The sequence below is a fragment of the Melozone crissalis genome, unplaced genomic scaffold, assembly GCF_028551555.1.
Source record: "Melozone crissalis strain CALT ecotype California unplaced genomic scaffold, PUWL_Pcris_2 ptg000013l_1, whole genome shotgun sequence".
Lineage (NCBI taxonomy): Eukaryota > Metazoa > Chordata > Aves > Passeriformes > Passerellidae > Melozone > Melozone crissalis.
The window spans coordinates 14,898,426-14,924,470 of record NW_026535791.1 but is presented as its reverse complement, the minus strand read 5'-3'; the positions used below and the strand labels follow the sequence as shown (position 1 = coordinate 14,924,470).

The 26,045-nt window shown below is 40.9% G+C and overlaps 1 protein-coding gene across 1 annotated transcript; it reads left to right on the top strand.

Moving 5' to 3' along the window:
• The first annotated feature begins 1,510 nt into the window (after nucleotides 1-1,510).
• On the top strand, nucleotides 1,511-8,971 carry LACC1 (laccase domain containing 1). Its single transcript, XM_054271923.1, has 6 exons — nucleotides 1,511-1,593; nucleotides 4,886-5,481; nucleotides 6,039-6,220; nucleotides 6,701-6,866; nucleotides 7,449-7,674; nucleotides 8,124-8,971. The coding sequence occupies exons 2-6, from the start codon at nucleotides 4,914-4,916 to the stop codon at nucleotides 8,296-8,298; spliced, it is 1,317 nt and encodes a 438-aa protein (XP_054127898.1). The 5' UTR covers nucleotides 1,511-1,593; nucleotides 4,886-4,913; the 3' UTR covers nucleotides 8,299-8,971.
• Nucleotides 8,972-26,045: the final 17,074 nt, after the last annotated feature.

Here is a 26,045-nt window from a genome sequence, read left to right as displayed (position 1 = left end):
AATTGCAGGGAAATTGAACCCCAAATCGCATTATTTTTATAATTCGATTTTTAAATTTACCTATTTTGTATTTTTTATATTTTTATAACATATTTAACTTAAAATTACAAATATTATATGTCATGTTAAGCAACTTAATTATATGTATTATACATATTAAGCAACTTACATATATAAATAAATATAAAACATACTTATACACTATACTTATACTTACTTATATATTTGTAACAACTATTTTTTAAACTAATAGCTCATCCCTGCATATGACCCATTTATTTAATCCCTTTTCTGAAGTGCCATAAGCTAAATATAATATTTCATTCGTCATTTTTCAATATTGTTTTGTACCCTGAATATTTTCTGACCTTTTCCTTCTCAGCATTTTGCACCAAAAATAACACCAGTAATTAGTTTTACTTCCTTAGCCCGGCTGAAGGAAAGAAAATGATTGTATTGGTTTCTCTCCACCAAGCAGCTCCTCTGTTAATTTTTTAATGACCTCGCTCAGTCACAAATGTGAAGGCAGTGGGGTGGAAAGCCTCAGAAATGACCGACTTTTGCGAATTTCAGGAAAAGAGATGTCTGGGTAATGAGGGACAAGATTGCGTCATCAGTCCCGTTCAGGAAGGAGAACCAGGATTCAGCTCTATCCCTCTGTCCAGCACATGCTGAACAGAATAGCAGGAGGGGAAATCGCAGAGCACTCACCGTGTGTGGTTTGGACCTGGCAGAAATGTAGGTTTATTGTGGTTGCAGGGAAAGGGGAAACAGGAGACAGCATTTTATACGGGAAATCAGACTTTATTAATTCCTCTGTCCCTTAAAAATGACTGTCCTTTTTTTCTTGCCCCTTTCTTCCGTTGTCATGTACTTTACAGTCGTGACTATGATTTTAACGCAGCTGAGGAAGTGTATTTACTATCTTTTGATTCTTGCACAAAGCCTGATCTCAATCCCTCATTTCCTTGCTAGCCTTTTAACCTTCGCATTATCCTGTCAAAGGATTAAGACTTCTTCACTTAGCTGTGTGAAATTCCCAACTTCTGCAAGGAGAAATTGCCATCCTCACTGGGGACCTGTGGCCCCAAAAGCAGGCATTGTGTAATCTCTCTCTGTAGATCCAGATTACACTCCTTCGTGGCTGGCTGCCAAATTCTTCAGTGAAACACGCAGCTACAGCTCAGAAAAGGAAACTGCTTCGCTCTGCACAAGTTTTCCTTTACCTTCTTTGTGGGGTTGTGGTGTTTGGCTGCGCCGTGCGTTTGTGAGCTGGTTTGTGGTTGTGCAAAGCCGGTGCAGCAGAAGGAGGTGTGATCACAGCAGGGTTAGTGCTGCTTCCGCCTTCAGCGCTCCCCGGGCACTTGTTCGTCGTGCTGGTGCCTTGCAGTACAGTTTGTTCTTTCCGGTGTAGCCAGCAGCAAAGCACGGTCCAGTCAAAAAGAAGAAATACAGGTTCCTTTACGTAGTATAGGAATTTCCAGCTTGTGCAAATCAGCTCCGAGATTGAAAGAAGTGCGATATATAAAGCTGGAAATGTCTGTGTATTTTGTCAGATGTACCTTTCAGAAAGCAATAGGATTGTCCACCTGTGTAAGTAAACTCCTGTGTTTATGAAAACTGTGTGTGCTTCAGTATTTTCATTGTATGTGGTGATTTCTGCTTCTTCAACCTTGCCTAAAATAAACTAGGTTAAAAGAAGCAGAATGTTTTATTTGAATCCAGTTTAAGAAGCTTAAATGTATTTCTTTTCCCCCTCTAGTTTTTGAATTTTCTTTTTTATGTTTGCTCTTGTTGAAATTTTACACACGTGCTATTATCTCTGTTCATTTGGGCTGCTTCAATGACCTGTTTTCTTTCTCAGGGCATCTCTCTCTGGCAGATAATAAATATCTCCTGCTATTTTAATTTTCAAAAAATTATGTCTGTTCTCTCAGTTTCTCTTCTAATATAAAATGACCAGCAGGATTCAAAGATGCAGGAAATTGTTAGCAATCTTTTCTTGGCCAGCAGTGCACTTTTAGAATTAGATTTCTGGGGTTCTTGAAAATTGCTTTTTTGCATCTCTCTTCCACCCTGGACTGTCTGTTCTCTGCAGCTTGGTTTTATTTCCTTAATTTTTCTTTTTTTGTATTCATTTTGCTTTTCTGCTTTTCTCCTCTTGTTACCTTCCTCACCTCTCACATTGTTATTTATCATTTTCTTTGACCTACTTTTTTGATATCTGTGCAAGAAATTCTCATAACCTCAAAACGTTTGTACTGTCAGTTTCAGGAAGTGCGAAAACAGCTAATGGGTGGCCTTGGCTTCAAGTTTGTGCAAGTGTTTGTTGTGAATTGCGTACCAAAACTATCAACTCCTTAATAAATGTACTTATTATTTTGGATGTGGCTTCAATGGAACACTGGGACTGTAGATCATGTTAATTTAAACCTGAATAACCATAAATACATCTCCCATAAGCTAAAACGTTGCTGTGCTTGGCAAGCAGGTATTTTGAGAAGGGTGGTTTTTTGGAGTGACTTAGAAAAGAATCAGTTTTGCTGTGATTGTAAGCAAATTTATTCTGACACCACTGTCCTCACTAGGACTCTGTGATGCAAAGCTGGAAGGATATGAGGATGAATCAGCCCCATTGTTCCTATGTGTACATCCCAATAATTGCCCCTAAGGAGTCTTTGCAATGCATACACAACTTAATAACAATGTATGCAATCAAACACTTTCCTTCCACCTTTTCTTTGGTGGTATTTTTCTGGGCAAGTAAAAGAACAGCAATGAGCTCTATTTACCTTCCACTACTGACATATCTGAAGTGGAGCAATTATCTCATTTTGCACTACACCCCTCTGTTGTGCTGTCTTTCCTGGGACTGTTTGCTGTACTGTGGCTGGGATGGTGTCACACTCAGACAGGCCTCCCACAGAGAGTGCCAGGGTAGGGAAGGAAATACTCTGATTTCCCAAGTCATGGTCTTTGGCACGAGTCTGTTTCAGCACTGTTTTCTTAGCAAGCTCTTTGCTCTAAAATCCATTATCAGCTGTGTGTAAATAATACTCTGAGCAAAATCAGGAGTCATAAATTCCTTGGCAGTTGCTTTTATTTGCTGTCACTTTTTGATATTTTCAGCTCACCTGTTTTGATAGTCACCCATTAATCTTTGTAAGTGTTCAATTCGCAGAAAGGAAAACATCATTTTCAGTCAGGATTATTTTTCTTCCAGTCTGGGGGAAAGAACAATGAGGAAAATACAGAATGTTTTCTGTAAAAGCTTCTCTAAATAAGCCATCTTTTAAAACCACAAAGGTCTTTGACCTCTCATTTCAGTGAAGAAAATCTGGGAGTCCAGAGACAAACATAAAATGCCAAGGAGTACATCACATCTACCATAACAATAGGCCTCAAGTACACATGGAAGTAGTATTTTTGCAGGATAATGAAGTGATGTAAAGCCAGAACGTTAATGTGGTTACAGGAGAATGAGGTCTTGGGGCAGGAAAATTGTGCCGGGCATTATTTAGTGTGGTAGCAGAGCACTGATTTCAAAGACTTAAAAAGATTCTCAAGTACTTTGTTCCTGCAAAGATATGAATTATCCTACAAGTAAATAGTCATGCACAATTTGTTGCTGTACAAAAAAAAAAAAAAAAAAAAAAAAGATGGTGTGAGAAAATACTCTGAATTATTATAGGGTCTTAAAACTGTTGGTAAAGGTGCATATATTTCTCATAGATCAAGCATAGTGCTTAGTCATGAAATCTAAGTAGGGGTCTTTGAGGTTCCCAAAGCAGAGGGATCTAGCCTTTTGTTCCAAACCTCTGCATGCCTGCACTGAAAACAGAAAGATTATCAGAGAGAGAAAAGAAAGTAAGATGCTTCTGAGAGAATATGTAAATTAGAGAGGAAAAGATGGATTGACATGTTTCCATAGGTAGGCCTAGCTGGGCTTGGATCAACAAAGTTTAGAAAAGGAAAAAAAATAACCACCAAAACTGGAATTACACCATGGACCACAAAACAAAATGCGAATGACAGGATGATATTGGATAAGCTTAACACATCTTGATTTCAGCTGCAGAGTGCAGCTAGCAGAGTAAAAAAGCTGAGGTAAGAAGTTGTGCATCGTATTCTCTTGCTTTAATTTAGTTCTAAGTACTTCTTCCATTACTAGGTGAAGTTTCAATAACCACTACTGAGTTCTTGTGCATGCTGAAAAGAAGAACTATCCTGGTCACGTGTTCCTTCACACTAAAGTCAGAAATTAGCAAGTCAATACTTTTGGAAATGAAGAAGGGAGAAGTACAAAAGGTCTTGTAGAGGCCTGTGGGGAAAAATGTCATTGCCCTCACAGCCCAGCACCCTACTGCCAGGAGGGGTCGCAGACATGAGCTCCACCGTAGATATAAGTATGTTAAACACCTCCAAAGAAATTTTTACAGAAACTCCTCCAGTCCCAGGAAGCTAAAGGACCTCTGTATTTGCTTGCATCGTGGAAGCTGGAGGACAGCCCATGAATCATGGAAGCTGGAGGACAGCCCATGAATGTCCTGAAGATCCATTAGGCTAATGAGGGTTAATTGATTCAATAAATCTAATCTTATGTACTAACCTTTCATCATCCCTGACCTGGGAAAGACCTGAAGTAGGTGGAGTGGTAGGGAAATACCTAAATGCTTAAATCAATACATAATTATTCCCATTTCTTTTCTTGGAATTGGGAATTTCTTTTGATGCATCTGGGAAAGCCTAAGTCAGTAATTAACTGCTATGTACCTTCTCTACACAGTATCGCTGAATTAAATGCCGTGACATGATTCTGTGTTCAGACTAACAGTGCTGTTACTGACTTTTTGTGTGTTTTTCATGATTTGTTATTACTTGGCAGTTGGAGAAACCTTTAAATATCCTGGAATATGGTGGAAGCAGTACTGATAGATCTCTTCAGCTTCACAGCCAACTTGCAGAGCAACATCCAAGGATTACTACACAGCACTCTGGAAGCTATTGAGAAATGCTCTTCCAGCCATGCTCCGTTTGTTTATGTCATGTGTTGCCAGAGGCAGGGGAGTGAAAGGAAAGGTGAACAAGAGTCCTTGCTTCCAGCTCTGAGAGGTTTTCAGAGTCTGAAGAGAAGACTGGAGGTGGTATGTGCTCAGACTACAGCTGCTGCTTTGTACACTGTCAAACAGAGACTGGATGAAAAAGACCTGAGCATTATTAAAGTTATTGTCCCTACCTTAAGAAAAGACTTAATGAAAGTATATATAGACCATCTCTTTACAGCAGTCTACCAGTTCGAATTTGAGGATTTACAGGTGGCACCTGACAGTGAAAGCCTGCAGATATCAGAACATCATCATGAAGGACAAATGCTTCCTTCACAGGACATGGCACTCATCCAAAGTGAGATTCAGATGTACTTGGAAAGCCTGCCAAGCCTGAAAGGGGAGCTCACCATCCTCAGATCTTCCCTGATCCCAGGTAGAGAGCTCCAGCTAACAGTTTTTATAGAGACTTACCAAGCATACTTCTTCCAGGGAATTGCAAAATGACTAAGATTTGGAAATGCCTTCAGGCATCAAATAACTCTATATGATGTTGTAATAGTGTATAATAGTGTATAAAAGGAAGAAGTGTCCATAAAAATACAGCAAAAGCCTGGCAAGACTGTTCAAGGCCTGAACATGACTTGAGAAAATACAGTCCTGGGTTTAGGGAGGGCAGACCATATAATCTCCTGTCTGTGTGGGAATTGCACACTTCAAGAGTTACCATCATAATTTGGAAAGGCAGGATAAGAATATCTTCTGGTCTGCAGCCTGAGACAATCCTGATGTCTTAGTGTCCCTGCTATGGCATGATTGTGAGCAAGAAGGAAATTAGGAATCCTTAAATTTAAATATCACAGCTAAATCTAAGGTAAAGCAATACTTTTACTTGATTGGCTGATTCCAGGTTGCTTCAGTATAAACCCGTGTACTAGCTGGTTTGATCTTGTTTTGGAAGCAATTGTTTGTTGTGTTTTCTTGCCTTGGCAGATGATATTTTCTTACATGGGTTCACCACAAGGACAGGTGGGATCTCCTACATACCAACTCTAAGCTCCTGCAATCTCTTCAGCAGCTCCAAGCGCAGGGACCCGCAAGTTGTTGTTAAAGAAAATCTCCGCCGGCTTGCTAATGCTGCAGGATTTAACCCTGAGGCTTTTCACAGAGTCAAGGTATCTTATAAAACGATGGATTCAAGTAAATGGCTCAGATATTCCTTCAGGTATCACTGGCTAAATTGCAGGCATTATTCTTATCTTTGTCAGCAAGAACCTGTGATAAGCAGAACAATTAAAACATTTATGCTGGCAGCTTATCTGGGGGAATAGCCATCCAAACTATCAGCCATTTGTCACAATATGGAGAAGCAGCACTGATCCTTCCAAGTCTGTTCCAATATTTAACTTACCACAAAGCAGAATAATCAAATAAATGATCAGAGCACTTTTTCCTAAAAGAAAAATACACCATCGCTTTTATAGTGGCTTTCTACTGATACATCTTCATGGCATTTGAACAAGGGAGACCTGATTTCCATGCGTAATCAGTTAGTGCATAAGAGTGTTTCATGTCAAAGAAAAAACCTTGTATTAGTCAGAGCTGGGTTATTTTGCAGCCATATCACTGTCCACATTCTGGTTTTGTTTTGACAGGTAGATCACGCTAATGCTGTGTGTGTTATGGGAAAGACAGAGCCTGACGACTATGATGGAATAGTTACGGATCAGAAGGGTGTCACGCTGGCAGCTCCAGGTGCTGACTGCATACCCGTGCTCTTTGCTGATCCTGTCAGAAGAGCCTGTGGTGCTGCTCATTCTGGTAGGAATCACACTCCCTGTACAATGCAGAGATTTCCTGGGACTCAAAATGAGATACAAGAACCCAAAGCTGGGCTTTCTTCTATCTGTTCCAAGCAATGACCAAGTGCAAACTTAGCTTGTGTCTAGTCCAAAAAATATCTCTAGATTGAGCCTGTTTTTGGGGTTTTGTTCCCTCTAAAAACAACATTAAAACACTTTGACTATATTATAAAAATATATTTCTGACATGTTTCAGTTGTATCCCCACTTAAATGTTTCAAGCACAGAGGAGTTGTGAGGTATGCTCTAATTGCCCAAACCAGGACACCTGGGGAAAAAGAACTCTGGAATTCTAATCTAAACACCTGTCTCTAGTTTCCATCTCCACAAAATTATATTTGAAAACTGATTGCTGTTAATATGAAATCTGAGGGGGAAGGGGGAGGCTTGCTAAGCTAATTTATTATTAGATATAATTATTTAATTTTAGGTGTAAATGCATCTCCTAATTTATACCTTTAATAATTGCATTTATTTTTAGCTGCTAGAAAATTAAAAAGAAAATTTATACCAATTTTTTTTGACCTCTTATCTCTCACAGGATGGAAGGGCACATTGTTAGGAGTGTCTATGGCCACAGTGAATGCTATGGTATCCGAATATGGCTGTAACATGAAAGATATCCTTGTGGTGCTGGGCCCATCTGTGGGACCTTGCTGTTATAGACTTCCTCATGAATCAGCAAAAGAATTTCACAGAATTGATCCAAAGTGTGTGAGACTATTTGACTCTGCAAATCCTTATATTGATATCAGAAGAGCAACAAGGTAAGCCTCCTGAGGGAACAAAAGATTAATTCCATATTTATTACAAATAATTATTTTGATACTGTATTGTTCAGCACTAATATGGTGAAGGTTCTCAACAAAGTACTCTCTAGTTCTTTCCGGATCAAGAAAGGATACTTTTGAATGAATGATATTTGCTCACTTTTGCTGGATTTCAGTGATTATTTTATTGTTATACCATTACATATTGTTAGTCAATGGATTACAGACAAAAGTTCAAATTTAATGTGACTTTACAGGTTGCAGGAAAGTAATTATTTTAGTCTAATACTGAAGAAAGAAACAAAAAAAAGCAAATGAAAGCCCCAATCACAATATTGGCACAGTTTGTTCAATTGGTGTTTGAGGTTCTGCCTTAATGATAGTGCCTTATGGAATGTGAGGATGTACAAACAGTAATATTTTCTGTTTCTCTTTTTTTTTTTCAGGATTCTTCTTGAGAGAGGTGGGATTCTTCCTGAGAACATCCAAGATGACTCTATCACAGATCAGAACCAAAACATAACTTTCTGTACTGCATGCCACCCTGATAAATTTTATTCTCACTTTCGTGATGGCACTAACTTTGGGACACAGATTGGCTTCATATCAATCAAAGACTGAGACAGTATCTCTTACTCTAGAACAGCATTTAGATAATAAGTCTGCTGCATTGTCTGGCATCCTGCTCTCCTCATAGAAGTTTTTCCTCCTTTCTTTCACAGACTTGTAGTAGGGAATCCATGGGTCTTGAGATTCTCCTGCTTGTTCCTTCCCTTGCCCTTCTGAGGCAAGAAAAGGTACCTTTGGTGTGGGGACAGCAGTTTTTGTGTGAGACAGGGGGCAAAGGAAACAAGGACAACCCATACCAGTGCCAAAATCCTTCTGCAAGACCCAGACGCATGCTCCAAGTTTATGGTTCGTCCTTGACCAAATGTTTTCAGCAACCTCACTATCTTAAGGTGGTGGAAACCCAAAAACCACCAGTCTTCATTAGCTTCTGGTTGAGACTGCTGAATGGTGCTAAGTATGACATTGCTAATACAGAAAGGGAAGCCAGTGTTGGATGTTAGCTGTTTGAGACACTCAACTTGAATAGCTTCAGCTGAAACCTTAAAAATTTTGTGCATGGGATTAATTTTCTCCTTTGGATTAGTTTAAAGAACTCCAAAATACTTACAAGAATTTTCCTATGGAAAATAACTTGACAATGAGAAGCAAGCATGCTCCTTTGGAGCAGATATTGAAAGTGTATGAACTCTCACCCCTCTGTAATTTTTGGTTGTAGGAAAAGTAGGACTAAACCCCTTAATTTATGATGTATATATTCATGTCTTCTTAGTATTTTTTTTCTTTAAACAATGGTACTTTGATAATGTCATTGACACACTCTCAACAATGCCAAATTGTTCAATAAATATCTAAAAAGTTCCGTGAATTTATCCTGAGTTAATTTTACTGACCAGTAGTTGGTCTTACGTGTCTTACTAAGCAAATTCTGAGTGTGCACTGTTTTCTTTTGGCCAGTAAAAATAATGCCTCTAGATTTTACAATAGACATGATGTTTTCTGACACGCAGGCAGTGAGGGATTGCTAACAGTAAAGCTGTGCTGATTGCGGCTTGCAGAGCTGCCAAGCTCAAGCCTTGGGCCAGCGGCGCTCATGACGTACTTTCTATTTTGGGTTCTGCGAGCCTTCCCCGCTCTGACTGCTCTGCCCACTAGAGGTCAGTGCTCGCTCGCGCTGCTCTTCCATCCTGGAGGCACGGATGGATGGATGGATGGATGGATGGATGGATAGATTGATGGGTGGGGGTCCAAACCATGCGGTTTGCAAAGCACCGCACAGCACACGCTGCTACTTTTGCCTCTACAGTCATCTGCCAAGTTATTCTAATATCTGTGCTTGAGGAACAATCTGTTTTCATTTTGATTCAGAGCTGACCGAATTAGACCTTTGTTTTCTGGAAGAACAGACATTTTTTTAAAAAGCTTCCTTTTACCTGTAAATGGTATGTCTGAGAAGAGTCTGGCTCTGAGTATATTCCCTGGCTGTAACTATCTATGAAAAAAATATGCTTCTGCCTACTATCTTACTTCTTCAGAAATATTCTTCTTCTGCTGCTGTAGCCCTGCAGTCATTGACAGTCTTCAGTTACCTTTTTAAAACTCCTCCATTGTCTTCACCATTCAGCTGGCTTCAACCCAGAGTCTCAGGATCCAACAGGGGCAACACTCACACTACTCAGTTTAGAGTTGCCAAGCACATTGCTGCATACCAGCTAATGGTGTGTATGGTATGCATTACGTGTATTATTAACTTGTTCTAAATATAGGACAGTATAATTATATGGAGACTGACAGGCTTATCTTGCTACACCAGTTAAAAACGCCAACCCAACAGCCTACCTTCCCCTTTTAGTTCTGTCCCTTTGCCCTGATTTCTGTTTCACTTTATGGATACTGACTGACGTAGCAGTGAGGTAAGAATCCTTCCTGAAGCTATAGGGGCAGTAGCACTACATGGCTTTCAGTCCGTGCATCTGAAGCTCAGCCAAAGCTGAGTGGCCTTCACCTAACCCTTTTCCCTTGTGTATCAAGGGTATGCCATCAAAAACAGCTGAGTTACTTGGTTCTGCAAGGTACTTGACAGCTGAAGCATCACAGGGGCCCATGTGCCTGCTGTTATCCCATCTCACCTCAAAGATGGCTTAAAACTAATGCATTTATTCTTGCAGTAACTACAAAGACCTCACAGTCATGCTACTAACCACAGTTCAAATGCTCAACAGTATATTAGATCACATTAACATGATACTGAGGGTAAGTCCTGTCTTGTTCTTACCTGCTCAAGGATTACAATAGAGATTTTATGTTTAGAAAAATACCATTTACACATCATGGTAAGGGTGTGCAAGCTGGAGAAAATATCAGAATGAGCAGGAACACCAAAGGCTTCACCTTTTGGAAGACAAATCATTACCACAATTGTTCTCTATTTTTTTTCTTTTTTATTAATTACCTAGACTGTAAACCTTTCAAGACAGGAAACAGTCATTTGCACATAGATGACTGAGGTGGAAAACTCCATGACCGATAAGAAAATATTGTAAGGTTCAGTCTCAAATCAGGCTAGGCTCTGAATCATTACTTCTTTCAAAAGTCCCTGCTACAAAGGCACTGTAATCCTGGTATTAAAAACAATAGTTTGGAGGAGAGGCATGACAAGAAGGAGACTAGGCTGTTTCACATCTCTGTTTATTTACTTTTCATTCTTGCTGCTCACTGAAGGAGGCAAACACATCACCCCTGATTCACCACCTCTAGAGAAGCTCTTAAAATGCTTCATAAATTGTTCAGCTGTACCTAACTAATTATCAGATCCCATTTATTAACCTAATATCCATTGAATTTATAAGCTGCATTTGCCCTATTATTGTTATTAAATTACATTATTATTTATGATAATGGTGTGCCCTGAGGAGAACACACAACATGATCACATTGGTTTTGCTAGTTGTTACTGTGCAATTAACATTTGTTACTATTGTAGATTCTCAGTATGGGCCTCTTTATTAACATTATATACTTGAATGAAGAGTACTGAAACATGTCTGAGAAAGGCTTTATTCACTACTCCAGTAGAAGAGGGCAGCTCTAGCAAAGCTGTCTGCCTGGGGAAGCAGTGTGCAGCTTCAGAGGAATAGATCAAAGCCTGAGATAATTAGTGAAATGTTTATCCAAACCATGTCATTTATTGCCATAAATGTATATAGCAAAGATATAAACTATTAAGGTATAGCAAAGGTAAAAACTATTAAGGCAATTAGATGAAAAATGTTTTTAATGCATTTGTCGAGGTCAATTCCTTTGGTGACTGCTGGTCTCTCTCTGCTGGCAACTTGAGGAGACAGGATGGGGGCAAGGCAGTTTTGCATTTGACAGTTGCTTTTGTGATTAGCTACAAATTCAGAAGCCATGGCCCTGGACGTTCTGCACATCATATGGGCACATCTTGACTCACAGAAAGCATATAATCCCTCCCAAATTACAAGCATTCAATTACAGGAAAGCATCTCCTTTCCCCAGCAGTATCATGGACTTGCAAAATGGTCGTCTTTGCTTGTGTTGTTTTCCTCATGCTTATCTCTTGTGCATTGCTCTATTTCTGTCCAGCACCACTCACAATCACCCTGTGAGGACTGTGAATCTGATCACAGGGGGTTGGAAGACACAGATCCCATTCTGCTCAGAACAGCACCAGTGCTGCTTTCTTTTGTGTGCTTGTGCTTTTTTTTTTTTTTTTTCTTTTAGCAGCAGTTTGAAACTTCTTGTTCTCAGCACAGCGTCTTTATCATTATCCTCCGAACCATTCCCATTTTACAGGTTTCCAAAAGAGCTACCGCTTTTCAGCTTACATGGCAAAGAAGCCAGTATTCCTAGATTCCTTCACTGCTGTCCTCATTTCCACTCCATGTTCAGTTTGCTGCTGGGCAATGCAAAGAGGGAGATGAGCTGCTCTCATTTGTGCGGAGGCCCAGAGGGGCTGCGCGTGTGCACTCGCATCCATGTCATGTGTGTGAAGCTTTTGTTCTCTGAGTACTGGAGTCCTTCCTGAACTCCAGCCTCTTGTGCAACAATATTAACAGGACAGTGCACTGACAGGAGTAGTAAATCCTATATGTGACAGAGGAAATAGTGTATTGACCTGCTGAGGGATTTACATACCTCCAAAGACTGACAACAAGCTCTGCCTGTGAGGCTGGCTTGTTCTACTTTCCATTTCCAGCAGTTATGATCCAGTGTTTATAGATGAATGACTTGGATAGATATGTATGTGGATTTAAAAACTGTCCTGGTGGAGTATATTCTTTTATCCAGGATGCTACTAATCATTAGTCAGTGTAGCACCTTTTTATAAGACAGAGATTTTGCTGTTGTAATTGCTTTAAATATACAGTGTGTGTAGCTGTGCTGCTAAAAAGCAGGATTATGTATTTCCCAAAGGCATGCAGAGAAATAGGAAGCTAGATTTTTTTTAAGTGATCCCTCTGATCTTTCATTAGTAAGTGTTTAATTTACAGTAGCATCTCGCATTATAAATACTTGGCTGTCTTTGTCTGCAAGCTCTCAGGGCTGAGAGGAGATCCACAGAAGAATTTTGGGAGCATGGTCTCCAAAGGTCAGCAGGACTGAATTCTCTCTCTTATCCTTCTACAAATGCAGCATCATGTCTCCAGGGCAACCTGAATTCTGACAGTCATGGAAGCAAGGACATGGCATGGATTTCTATTTGATTCCTGCAACTGAAAAGAGATCTGAGACAAAAATCAATATGTAACTAGACTAAGAGAGTTCTTTTCACAGTTAATGTTATCTAAGGGTTAATTTTCTATCTTCTTGTGCAAATGTAATTCAGAACTACTAACTATTGTGTTTGTTTTGATATTTCCCCTTCTACATGTAGCAAAGGCCTAAACATCTGAAATAAATAGGCTGCAGCATAAAAATGAGGGGTGAGCCTACCAAAAAATTGAACATGCGTTTTATAAGGGAGCCTGAAAACAATGTTTATATTTCGTATAATATGTATAATTTTTTGCAATATTTTTAAGCAGTGAATCATAGTTCTGGTTAGATGTTTCAATTGAAAGTGGTTTTTCCAACAACAGCTGTACAAAATAAATACCGTAGTATTTCTCTTTGAGGCACTGAGCTCTATCCTAAAGCAATATTGAAGCATATGTTGCAGCTAAAGGCAAACATTTCTGTTCTGCTTTGGTTATCTTTCTTAGAAATATGCAAGCTTGATTTTCCTGCACAAGAATGAATCACAAAAAACTCAGCTGTAAAAACAAAATTGTGACAGATGACTCAAACACTTTCAGTTTGTTTTAATATGTGCTTTTAGTAAATGCTTCATAAAGCTATCATTAAAGAAAACTGGGTCATGCAGATGATTTTATTTTGACTCTCTGCTTTCTTCTTTATACCATCCCCATAAAAAGCTGCAGGACATGAAAGGTGAATCAATCAAAAAACTCCGTAGAGAGGCTCCTTTAGGTTTGTGGATGTTTATTGCTGTATTTGATACTTAGATCTTCCTCAGTCCCCTCAATTACCCTGAAACTTGGATCCCTGGGTTCCCTCAGCACTGACACATCCTGGCTCATGTAACTCCATGCTAGCCATGGCAGAAGCACAGACGCAGAGTTGATATTGATGTTTGTGTGTTGTAGCTTTTGTTTAAAGGATATGTTGCTGACATAAATGATATTGGGACAAAAATATGATGCCATGATGGTAAGATATTTTGAGAAAAATCTCCTGAGCAACCCTTCATTCACTTAACATTTTAGGGGCTAGGTAAGTAGCAATCTTTTGCTTTTAATGAGACTGGGAAAGTTAAAGGTAATTGTACACTCTCCTTATCTAGTAGATGTATTCATCAGAGTGACATAGTTTGGGGTTTAGAGTCTCATCCTGTGTACAGTTATACTTCTCTAATTTCCTTTAATAATGGCTTCTTAAGAATGGTCTGACTGTGTGTATATTGGCTAGGAAGTGCAAACTTCGGCTGACACCTCTTCATTAGTTTACATTACTATTTATTATAAAAGTCTGTTAGAAAATACAAGCACCACAAAATGGGAAAGCTGGACTGCTGAAACTAAAATGCTCTTTTAGGAGAAAGGGTAAAGATTTAGACAAAGCTAGTTTCAACATCTTCAGGATGACTGATTTCAATACAACTTTTGAAGCAGCTCTTATTTCCTGTTTTGAATATTAGGAGTAATCTGAAATAAGCTTTAAAACTGAAGAAGTACCATTGCAAATTAAAACAAATATTAAAATCTCACTTTATGCTGAAAAGAGCCTGTCTTCCACAGAGCTCAACTTACTATTTATGTATATTTATCTGCATGAACCAGTCCTCTTATTTCTTCAATAAATATTTTCTTCATAGATTGTACATTGTTACATTCCCTTCAATAAATGTTTGGCTGTTTTACATACAACATTTAGCTCCATTAATCTTTCCTAAGATGACCCTTCAGCTCTTAGTTCTCCAGATTCTGCCTTATTAATGTCCATTAGGTGTTAATCAGCTTTCACTTACATGCTCTTTTAGAAGGAGAGTGACATTTGAACTTTGTACAGAGACTTGTGGTTTTTTTCTGGTAGACTTTCAAAGTGGTGCTTTTTGATACAAAAAAAACCCCTTTAAACAGCTTAATTGAATGACCTTTGTTTCCCTCTTTTCCCTATTTTCCAAAAGAGTCATAACCTCTTGCACTTTAATTAGGATTTATTTTAGGCTTCCCAGCTATAACTCATAATTCATCACATTGTTCCCAGAAACAATCTTCATGAAGAAGGCTCAACCCAGAAAGTGAAAATAGTTGTTATTTTTGAGGATAACACAGAATTTGTGGTAGGAGAGCATTTATAACTTAAACAAAAACTTTTTGAAGTATCTGAGGTTGGAAAGCTGATACTAGGAAACTAAAACAATATGGAAATAATTTCACAGTTTTTGCAGGAAGAAAAAATACCCATATGTGTGATGCTGAAAATTCATTCCTTGAATTATATTCACATCAGGACTGGATGCCTTTGTATGTACTCATTTATCCCTAGCAAACTGGGCAGAGGCTAGAGGGAAAGAATGAGGTTGTTTGCCCACTACAATAAATTATGGGAGAAAAGAGGCATACAGCAGCATTCCTTTTAGCAAGTGAGTTAAAGAGTGCACAGGCTAATGATGAACCACTTTCTATGGAGCCAATATCTGAGAATGAAAAAGCAGCCAGTCATTCCTTGGCTCTGCAGCAGTCTTGGAGGCTGTTATACACAAACAGAAGCAGGGAACAAAAATCTCATTTAGGATGCAGCTAGCCTGAAACAGATACCCATGTGAGACGCTCTTGGATACAAGAGGCAGAAAAAGACAGCATCATGATGATGAAGACATTTCTACTCCTGCCTATTAAAGATTTAGTGCAAGAAGAGTTTATTGATGTGGAAACGTGGCCCCCTGCCTTATTGTCCGAGCAGAGAGTGGTTCTGCCAAGCATCTTCCTGTGTGCAGCTCTTTGCCACAGTTGCTAAAGCTATCGAGTCTTCTTTGTGTGGTCATGATTCTTCCCCAGAACCTGGAAGGATTGGAGTATTGAATTCTTATGGACTTATCTCAGTTCTCCTTTTTCTTCATCCCTGATTCAAACCTTGCTACAGGCATACCATGCACTCACAAGCTTCCAATCCATGAAGGCAGGGAGAGGACCACAGTTAATTGTGGGAGGCAGACAATGATAACTGTAATGATACCTGCATGCAGGACTCTGGGACCTTGCTGGAGCCAGAATAATCACGATGAAGGGCAAATCTGCCTTTGCCTGCTGCAGCAGTATTTCTGGACTGAAAATGTGAAAGAGAAGCTGCTTTTTGAAATTTCACTCAGCTTGGCTAACAGCCCAATTCAGCAGACTTGGAAGATTTTCCATCATAATATTTCTCTGAAGTGAGCTGTAAGAATAAATGGCATAATGTATGTTTGGCTCAAGAGATGAGAGTCTAAATTTTGAAGAATCTTTTCTTGTTTGTTATGGAACAAATCCCAAACTTATTGCTTGGAAGTCCAGGCACCCTGCTGATATGAGGTCCCATCTGAACATCTTGAGTATAGGGGGCAAGTTCTCTCCTGTGTGAATAATTGCTAACATTTCTAATCTCAGCTGTACCAATTACTGTGACAGAAGTTATTTCACAATGGACAAGGCAGATCGACCTCCTGATCAGTCCTAGAAGGGCAGAGAGGACAAGGGGGATAAATATTGTGAAACTACTCCTTACTTACATGTCAGCCACCTAAGACTCCAGAAAAGGCTTCAGTGCTGAGAAAATGTAGATCATGAAGAGAAATAACCCAGTTATCTTGCGTTCTGATAGAAACACAAGAATGGGCAAGGTAGATTTTTTTGTACCCTATCCGCTGTATATTTTTCTCCAGTTTGTGCAGTACAAAGTTACCAAGCGCCTTGAGCAATAGACAATAGCACTAGACTGGTTTTGAAGCAATAGACATTTCTGATGTTCTTGATCCTGTCTTACCTCAACCAAATTGGTAGTAGTAGATTCAAGATTTTGAGTGGTCAGTTTAATACATATTCCACACTTCTGATAAGAAAACATTAAGGAGAAACTTGTAATCTGTGTATTTATGGTGGTTTTACTCTTCTTCCTGGGTAATGCCACTACCAGATTCAGCAACTCTGCAGACAATGCACAGAGATCTGAAGGGTCTAGATGTTTCAGATCTACACACCAAGAGGTATTGTGTCAAACTTCAAGGCCTGAAAGCACCATCCCAAAATTTCAGAGCCATGAGACACGTACCAGAGGGTCTCAAATCTGAGGAAGGAGAGATTTCTAGGAGATGGCCAAAGAATGGAAATCCCATGGCTTTTCCTACTATGTGTTTAGGGGGCAACTGCAGCAGTTTGCATTTGTCGCAGAGCACCCCAAATGCACAGCATCTACAATGAAAAAACAGAACCTTTTCATGAGTTTTGAGAGACAGTGTTGGTTTTGGTGCTGTGCTGTAAAAGCTTGTGACCCTCATGCCTCTCAAAAGTCTACCTTGGATGCTGTGATGCTCTACCAGAGTTTTAGACTGGCTGTGGATGCTGTTAGAAGGCCCACTATGCGAAAGTGAATGCTTTTCTAAGGGATAGGGATGGTGATAGTAGAATTCTCAAATTCTGAATATGCAGTTTCTACAAACCAGCTCAGTAAAATTTGAACTGTTTCCTGCTTCCTGCCTTGTTCATTGTGGGAAGCAGTATTTTAATTCTTATTTATTTTGTAGAGAGCAGAGGTAACGATTTGAAATTGCTGTAGCATTTTTACTTTTGTTTGCAGATTGCAGATTTCATAGGTGTGGTTTGAGTTAGAGGGGATTTAAAATGTTCAGCTCTGAAGATTGATAATGAGCAAATGTTTTGGTGGATGTTGTGGTTTGTGTTTTAAATTACTGATCAGCTGTGATTAATCTGATTAGTCCTTTGGCTGGAGGAGTGTGAATTACCTTCCCACACGTATAGCTGCTTGGGAACTGAAATTGTGTTTTATGGACACAAGTTCAAAGTCCTCATGATGGGAGAATAAGTGCCAGCAAAAAATGAATAAAACTTGTGAAAACAAGAATATGAACTGTAAAATCACTACCAAAGAGAGTGTGCTTAAATACTGAAGTGAACAATCCCAGATAGTTTGGAGTGGAAATTTTACTTTGTTTATAGAAAGCACAATATCTCCCATTAAAAAAAGGAGGAGAATGGAGTAGCCAAAAATAGCTTTTCTTAGCCAAAAGCCAATCTGTCATGGCCTCTCGTTATTTGTTTAATGATGTGCATTGCAGTCTTCGTTGTCCACTATCTAGTATTAACTTTTAATTTTTTTCATCATATTGGAAATAAACTGAGATGATACTATTTTCCAGTGGTGATGATGACAGAACTGTTCAAGCCTACCACACTGGGAACTAGGGCTGGATTTTGAAGAATTCTCTGTGAGCTGCACATGGAAAACCTATGGTTTCATCAGTCTGTAGAGGGACATCTTAAAAGAGGCCAAACTCTACTCCATACTGATTAATAAAGAAATTACTCCTGAATGAAAACAAGCATGAGTACTTCTGCAAAAGAATATGGTGGTAGGATCAATATATGAAAGTCTTACATGGAAAATATTTTTACTGTGATCACAGAATTATTGGCAGAAAATGTGAAACATAGCAATGAAGTTGAAGGTCTCCAGTATCTCAGAAGAGACTGTTTTGTGCTTGAGAACATGCAGACAAGTCCAGGAAGAAAGATTCTTGGAATTAGAGGAAATCATGACACATACAGATTTCTCTGCTGTTTGAATAGAGGTGCCAACTCATTTGAATGCATATGCTCCCATCCATATTTTTATCACTTATTTGCATGCATAGGCACAGAGTTTCAGCTATGCATCTGTGTTTAAAAATGCACACAAGAGCCATGTATGACTCTGAGCATGTTTTTGTTAATATATATATCTCATGCCAGCAAGTCAAATAGCAATAATATTTCTCCTGCTTGCTCATTCTTGGATGGCTCATTTACATATTTATGCAGCTCCTATTTTCTTTGTAAAATAAAGATCTATTAAATGATCTGCCTAGGCTTTCCCAAGGACACAAATCGCTAAGCTTGTGATTTTTTTATTTTTGCAATTTGAGACATTCCTGAAAGTGAGGCTATGCAGTCATTCATTTGTTTTCAGCAAAAGCAGAGCAGATCAAGAATAAGCTCTTAATTGTGGTCAGCATTTATGTCAACACCATCCATAACAAAACAAAAATTGGTGAATATCAGCTTTTTTATATTTAAGATGTCGGGCTGACTTACTGTATTATCGTACTATGTTGCTTAACAGAAACAGAAATACATTAGGATAGATTTTGGATTGGTGTGATTTGTTTATTAATTTTCTTTGAAACAACAGGCAGGTCATTGCTAAAGAAAAAAGAAGAAATGTAACTAATCAAAACAGACTGCAACTTTCAATCAAAGTACACTCACAGGATTCATTGCACAGTCACAGTCATGCAGTCGTGACCTATGTGCTCTTTCTATCTGCTTTTTCCTCAGCTACGCTGTGCTTTATATAGATTAAAAGGCCTACAGGGAAAGAGTTATAGCCTGGATTGTGGAGCAGCCTTTGTGCCATGCCTCCAAAAGCAAAATGCATGTTTGTACCAACATCAGATTATGCCAAGAGGTGTAAATCCAGATCAGCTATCAAAGGAAGGATGAACCCAAAATAGAAAATAAATTAGTGGCCTAGCATAAATCTTCCCACTTCAGCACTAGTGCTGGATAAAAATTCTGATGGCCAAAAAAGCTTTTCTGGGAAATCCTAGCATTTGAGCATGCACTTTGCAATCTGAAACGTTTTAGGGTTTCCTCCATTTTGAAAGAAGACATAACTGATTGTTGCCCCGTGACTGGGGAACCAAGGATGGGATTTGCTCACACCCTAATAGCCCTCTTTAATGGAGGATTTTAGAGAAAGTCAGAATTACACTAACCCTGAGTGAAAGGATCTCATGCTGCAGAGTGATGGAAAAAGGAGCAGTTAGTAGCTATGCCAAGGGAAATTCTGATTGCGTGGAAGTTGGGTTTTTTTCCTTCCCATTGAGGTCATTACTCAGCAAGGCAATGATATCTGCAGCCATGGAAATTTTAAATCTCAGCTAGACAAGGACTTCAGCTTCAGATCTTGCTTTGAAGTCAGCCCTGCTCTGAGTAGGGCTTTGGACCTCCAGACTACATTAAATCATTCTGTCGCTCTTTGACTTCAGACAGATGAAATACTGATATTTGCACTTGATTTAGTCACCAAGACCTCCTTTATAGTCAGGAGAGAAAAGCTGGGTGTGATTCATTTTCATACTATGCTATCTAGGTCTGACAGGTTGCAACACTGACTACAAAAGGTTTACCTAGCTCAGGTTTGTGCACCTACATGGCATCTAGATAAGACCAGATTTTATCTTCTGTGGAGATGTTTGGGCAGTGGGCATCCAGAACTCACAGGCTGCTTGACCTCCGAGGAACTTGATGGGATGTGGGAACCATGGAAGGCTTCAGCAGATGCTTGGTGAAACCCATATTCTCACTTATATATTCCAAATATTTTTATTTCTATATCATGATAAATCTTGAAGGTCTCTGCAATGGTCCTTTTATTGAATGAATTCAACTAAAATAAATGTTCTAACAATTTGTGTGTGCTGGTGCATCCTTTGGGGAATTTCCAGTTTTATTCCAGTCTTATTCAAACAAAAGAAGCTTTAGAACAGAGTTCTCATTTTTACTTTAAATTTTATAATAAATTTTATTTTATTTGGAAACTTGCAGGTTCCAAATAAGAGTTGAATGCTGAAAACAGGTTTTTGAAGCTCTTTTATTCATATTGAATGAGAATATAGCTACACTAGTCCTGTTGCACATATGCAAGAAAGGGAAATTGAGAATAAGAAATATTTGCATCATAGTCCATTTGTGAACCTGACTGATGAAGTAATAGGTAGTGCATCAGGATCACCCTGCATTGTGCTGGTTGAAAAAAACACATTTGGAGATATATTTAAGTGTAGTGGAAGAAAAAGTAGAGTGTACCTAACAAATCCCATGCCAAACCTGTGACCTACAACTCTAAGCTCTGGAAGCTCCTCTAGAGGGGCTTTCTTATCAATGTGGTTGTGAAAAGTAAAGCAATTTTCTCAGCCAAGGGATAATGTGCCAAGAGGAGTCAGAGTCCTTTTGCTGCCTTTCCTCCAAACTCCATTCTTACTCTGACAAATGGGGACTTGGCATTTGCCAAAACAAGGACAGTAACAAGCATTTTTTGTCAGCACATGGGAGCAAAGCCATTAAGTTTGGTTTTTTTCCTAGGAGGTACTAATATGTCTCCCGAAACTGTACACAGAGTTTTAATTAAGATGTGATGTTTACTACCATCTTTCTGAGCCAGAACAGATGTTGCTCTCCAGCAAAAGGCTCTTCCAAGATGACTGGAGAATTCAGTGACATATGGAAATTAATGGGAATTTTGTGGTCAAATTTATCTCAGCATTGTTTTCCACAAGGAGGTCTTGATTCCTGAGTGCAGTCTTTGGGGCTCTTTCACCACAAAAGTCCGATGATATTACTAAAAGCAATAAAGCAATGACAAAACCACTTTCAAGGTGCTTAGAAACATTAGTGACTATAAATAACAACTGGGTAGTGAAAAAACATATTTATGCCAATAAGTGAACCCTCTTTCTCCTAGATGAAGAGACATCAACTTGCCCAAAGCGTGGGAACAATCTGGTGGGAGCAATGGGAACAGTCTTGACTAGTATTTGAGAGTGGATGGATGCCAAGCCATGCACTTCCCACTGGTGGATGGGCTGAGAGCTCCATGAGAGGTCAAGGCACCAAGCTGTGCTGGGCTCTGTAACGTTTTCGCCCTAGATGGTGAGCCTGCACCAAAAACAGGCTCAGCCTGGCAGCCTCTGTGTTGGTAGGACCAGTGCCAGCTGTGATCTAAAAGCTGGGGATTGCTTCTGCCCAGTGCTGAGCCCCAGCTCCCCCATCCCAGCTGCCAGTAGGGCTCCCTGGTGTGCATTTGCCCTGGATGTGTGGGTTGGGATGTTCCAGAGCACAGGAAATACTGGCACACATGCACAACATACAGTGCACCCATATCTTGGGCAGCCTGCTAAAATCAGGGAGAATTTGGCCTCTCCTCTGTATTGACTCCACACTGAAGAAGAGAACATTTTGTGGTACTAATAAGAACACAGCTAAGTTCCTTGGTCCTGAGGCAGACAAATGTCAAATGTGCACAACTAAAGGAGCACTTGCTTTGAAGGCAGATCAGCTGCAAAAAAAAATGAATTGGCTTTGCTTTTCATATCCTCCTACGAGTCCCCAGAATACTTGGTGTGGTTTGCAGTTACGCCATCCTATTTCTGAGCATGTTTTCCTCTCTTTTGTACTGAAATAAAAAAAGTCCTCTTCATCAGGAGAAACAAGAGTCTTCATATGCTTCATGTGAGTAAAATCAAAACAGCAGGTATGACTGTTTTAGAGATGCATGCATCTCTGTCACACGATAAAGAGGGGTTTTGTAAATAGCCTGGTGTTCCTGTATTGACATTTCCTCTGCAGGCAGTGCTCCAGCTTTGTGCAGGCGCCTGGCACTTGCACACAGCTCTGCTCTGTTATGGAAAGCCAGGCATGCGTGAGCTGATCACTGGAGACAGGCAAGGAAAAGGGGGATCTCAGCGAAGATGAGTCAGTTGGGGACAGGGAACACTGCATCTTTTGTGGAGTGGCGCTAAGAGGGAGAGGGGAGCGACAGTGATGCTTGCACGGCATCCCCATGGCCCCCCCTCGCTCCCCAAACCAGTGTCAGAAAAAGGCAGAAAAAGGCAGAAAAAGGGAGAACCTGCTGGAGCACGACAAAGCCATGCAGCAGGAAAATGAAAGCCTTGGGGGGAAATATCACTCCCATGTATTTGTGGAATACAAGTCCCGGAGAGGAAGAGTGGGGGAAGTCACGCCGTTGCTGCTATGGAAACCAAATCCTCCCCATCATGGGGAGGAGATGTGCCAAAGTCCTGGGCAGCCTGGCTGCTGCTCACATCATAAGCCAGACCCCCCCATTTCCCACCTCTTTGCTCTCTCCTAAGATCCTAACGGTTTTGAGGCTTTGTGTACAGAAATGAAGGGTTATGGAGCTGCAGTGGTGTTCAACCAACCGTCCTGGCAAAATATATTCAGGTCTTTCTCTGAGAAATGCCAGAGGCTTTCTAGTTATCTAGTTATTATTTGCCACTACAGGAATGTGCTGAGGTGTTTTGCTCCCCCCTTGACTCAGATGGAAGGGAGGATAAAAAAAGGTTTAGAGGCATCACCTGTGATTCATGTCTGTCTCCATGGCTTTTTCCACTCCTGAGGCTGGATGAGAGATACTGGCTGGAGAATTAATTTTGGAGTGGGCTCTGGGGTGCCAGTAATCTAGCAGAGGAAAACATGCTTCCTACCCATGTTATTTCTGATGCATCCATATCTGAGGAAATGAAAGCAGGATTTTACCAGTGAAGGCAAGGGGGAGTGAGGACCAAGGAAAAGAAAGCAAAAGAAAAATTGTGATAAAGACTGAGCAGGCCTCTCGTTATCTTTTCTTGATCTGTGCCTGTGCCAGGCTGCAGGGTATGAAGAGTGATTGCTCTCCAAGCCCTGGATATAGAAATAACTTGCCATTTTACTTTTTTAAACAGCAGCTGTGCTCATTACAATGTGTGTTCATGGCAGTTTTGTATTCATCAGTTTTCTTATACCAGAGCCGGTGGTGTGTTGCTGAGTGGGCTTCTGCAAATAGGAAAAGCTGGTAGTCATATATATACTGCATTATCCTTACACAAGTCCTTTATTCCAGAGAAATCTCCTAAACAGGCTAATATAAGTGGACCCCATGGCATAAAATGATCATAGTTGAGACCCCTGTTTGGAGGGACTCCTGGTACCTGCTGGGATGACAACAAATATGTGTGCTGAACTTCACAGGAGATAGAAGAACATTCCCTATAATAGGAGTTCAAAAGTCAGATACTGTGCCAGTGGCATAGGAAGTTACCGGAAACTGGGAAGACACATCAGGGAGGTATGTCCACCTAATTCTTTTATTCTTCCCTTTGTATCCATAACTAACTGATGCTGGAAAGCAAGAGTGCAGATATTCTGGGAGTCTGACACAGTTGCCTCTGTGAGGAGTAGTCCCATTGAGCCAAATAGCACCTGTTATTAACACATTATTGTGAATTACCAGCAAGTATTTACAGGATTTTGACTTTATTGAGGCTTACAGGATTTCTGCATTGTTGTAACTCCTTGAATATCAGTGAAGATAAGCCATGCTCATTGTGAATGCCAGCCATCAACCCTGTCTCTGCTTGCTGCTACTGAAAGTTGCTGGGGGCACACCAGCCAGCTTGCAGTACATGCTGTGAGGCTGCAGCATATTTTAACCATGACTAAAGGAAAATAAAAAATAAAAAGAAAAATAGGAAAAAGGCATCTGAAAACAGACAGACCTGGCTGAGTCCCAAGAGGAGGAGGAATTTCACTGGTCTAATGATCAGCATCTTCTTCAAAGACAGGAGCAAGAAGAATGTTAAGTATTTGTCCTCTCTGCATTGTTCTGTGACAGGAGATTCACCCTCTGTTAGGAGCCCTTTTTGGATACAGTAGAACTCCTGCAGGCCTCACTTCAATGATTTTCAGTGAAAGGTCAGAAGGAGGGAGGCACTGGTGCAGCTAATTCAGCAATTGTGCAGTACCAGCTCTTAGATTCTTGGGGTTTTATTCTGTATTAAAAATAAGATGCAGTTGTTTACTAGGGGATTGCTGAATGGCCTGTGTTCCCATGATACCTAGAGGAGGCTGACAATTATTCTCCCTGGGTTCTCCCTGGAGCTATTTTCTTTGCTGGCGGGGAGGAAATTGTTCATGTTTCATTTGCGCTGCCGTTGTTCCAGCTGCCAGAGCAGGAATGTTTGCCTGCCAGCCCGCATTGGTGGCAGCGGCTCCTCCTCAGACCTGCCATCTGTTAGCGTTATTCCTGATGTCATCTGCGTGATGGCAGCTCCTGGATGGATGTCCCCCTGTGCTAGGCACTGTTTCACTGTGTCAGGAACAGCAGAGGGGCAAAACAGAGGCAGGTGGGGAGCTGGAGAGGGGCTATCTGTCACAATCCTCCTGGCAGGCTGGGAACAGGGCCTTGAACTTCATTTTCCTGTTTCTGGCTCCTCTTGCTCTCTTACTGAAATACCTCCTCAAGTATCCACTGTAAATAGCAGCTGCAGCACAACACAAGGGTCTGCAAGTCCCTGACTTAGAAAACATATAAACATCCTCATCCTGAATGCTTGTGTGATCTGGACAAATTAAAAAAAAAAAAAATCCAAAAAAACAAAAGAACCCCAAACAAAGAAAGAAAACAAAAAAAAAGCCCTCCCCCCCCCCCCCCCCCCAAAAAAAAAAAAACAAAAAGAGGAATTTTCCCTTCATTTCACTTGGTTCTTAGCCGATCTGTATTCTGTGTAACATGGGGTCTTCACTGCTCAGGAGAATATTTTTTTGTTGACTCCTTGGTACCTGCAACAAACCCTTTTAGGCTGAGCTCAAGCCCCATCACGCTGAGCCCGTGTTCTAAGAAACGCAGCCCACTCCCGGCCGGCCAGCTCTTGGCAGCTCGGGCGACTGAGGTCAGGAGCATCCTTGGAGCCCAGCCGCGCTGGAACTCCCGGCCCTAGCTAGCACCTGTCATTGTCCCCCAGCCTTCCTTTCCCGTTCCCTTTGTGCGGTGCCTGCAGTGCTGCAGTGCCGGGGCAGCCCCGCGGTGCCTGCAGTGCTGCAGTGCCTGGGTCAGCCCCAGGAGCCTGCAGTGCTGCAGTGCCGGGAGAGCCCCAGGAGCCTGCAGTGTCTGCAGCGCTGCAGTGCCGGGGCAGGCCCAGGAGCCTGCAGTGCTGCAGTGCCGGGGCAGCCCCAGGAGCCTGCAGTGTCTGCAGCGCTGCAGTGCCGGGGCAGCCCCAGGAGCCTGCAGTGCTGCAGTGCCGGGGCAGCCCCAGGAGCCTGCAGTGCCTGCAGTGCTGCAGTGCCGGCCCCGCACCGCGCAGCGGCACCGTCCGCCCGGACACGGGGGCGCGACCGCCCGGGCAATCCGGAGCGCGTCCGGCCGGGATCCGCACCGCGACCTGCCGGGAACAGCCGCAGGGCTGCTCT

What these genes read in the sequence shown, in the direction of transcription:
- LACC1 (XM_054271923.1), top strand. Translation starts at nt 4,914, where the DNA reads ATGGTGGAAGCAGTACTGATAGATCTCTTCAGCTTCACAGCCAACTTG. An exon ending in CAGATCTTCCCTGATCCCAG is followed by an intron (nt 5,482 to 6,038) that starts GTAGAGAGCTCC and finishes TTGCCTTGGCAG; the next exon opens with ATGATATTTTCTTACATGGG. An exon ending in AGGCTTTTCACAGAGTCAAG is followed by an intron (nt 6,221 to 6,700) that starts GTATCTTATAAA and finishes TTGTTTTGACAG; the next exon opens with GTAGATCACGCTAATGCTGT.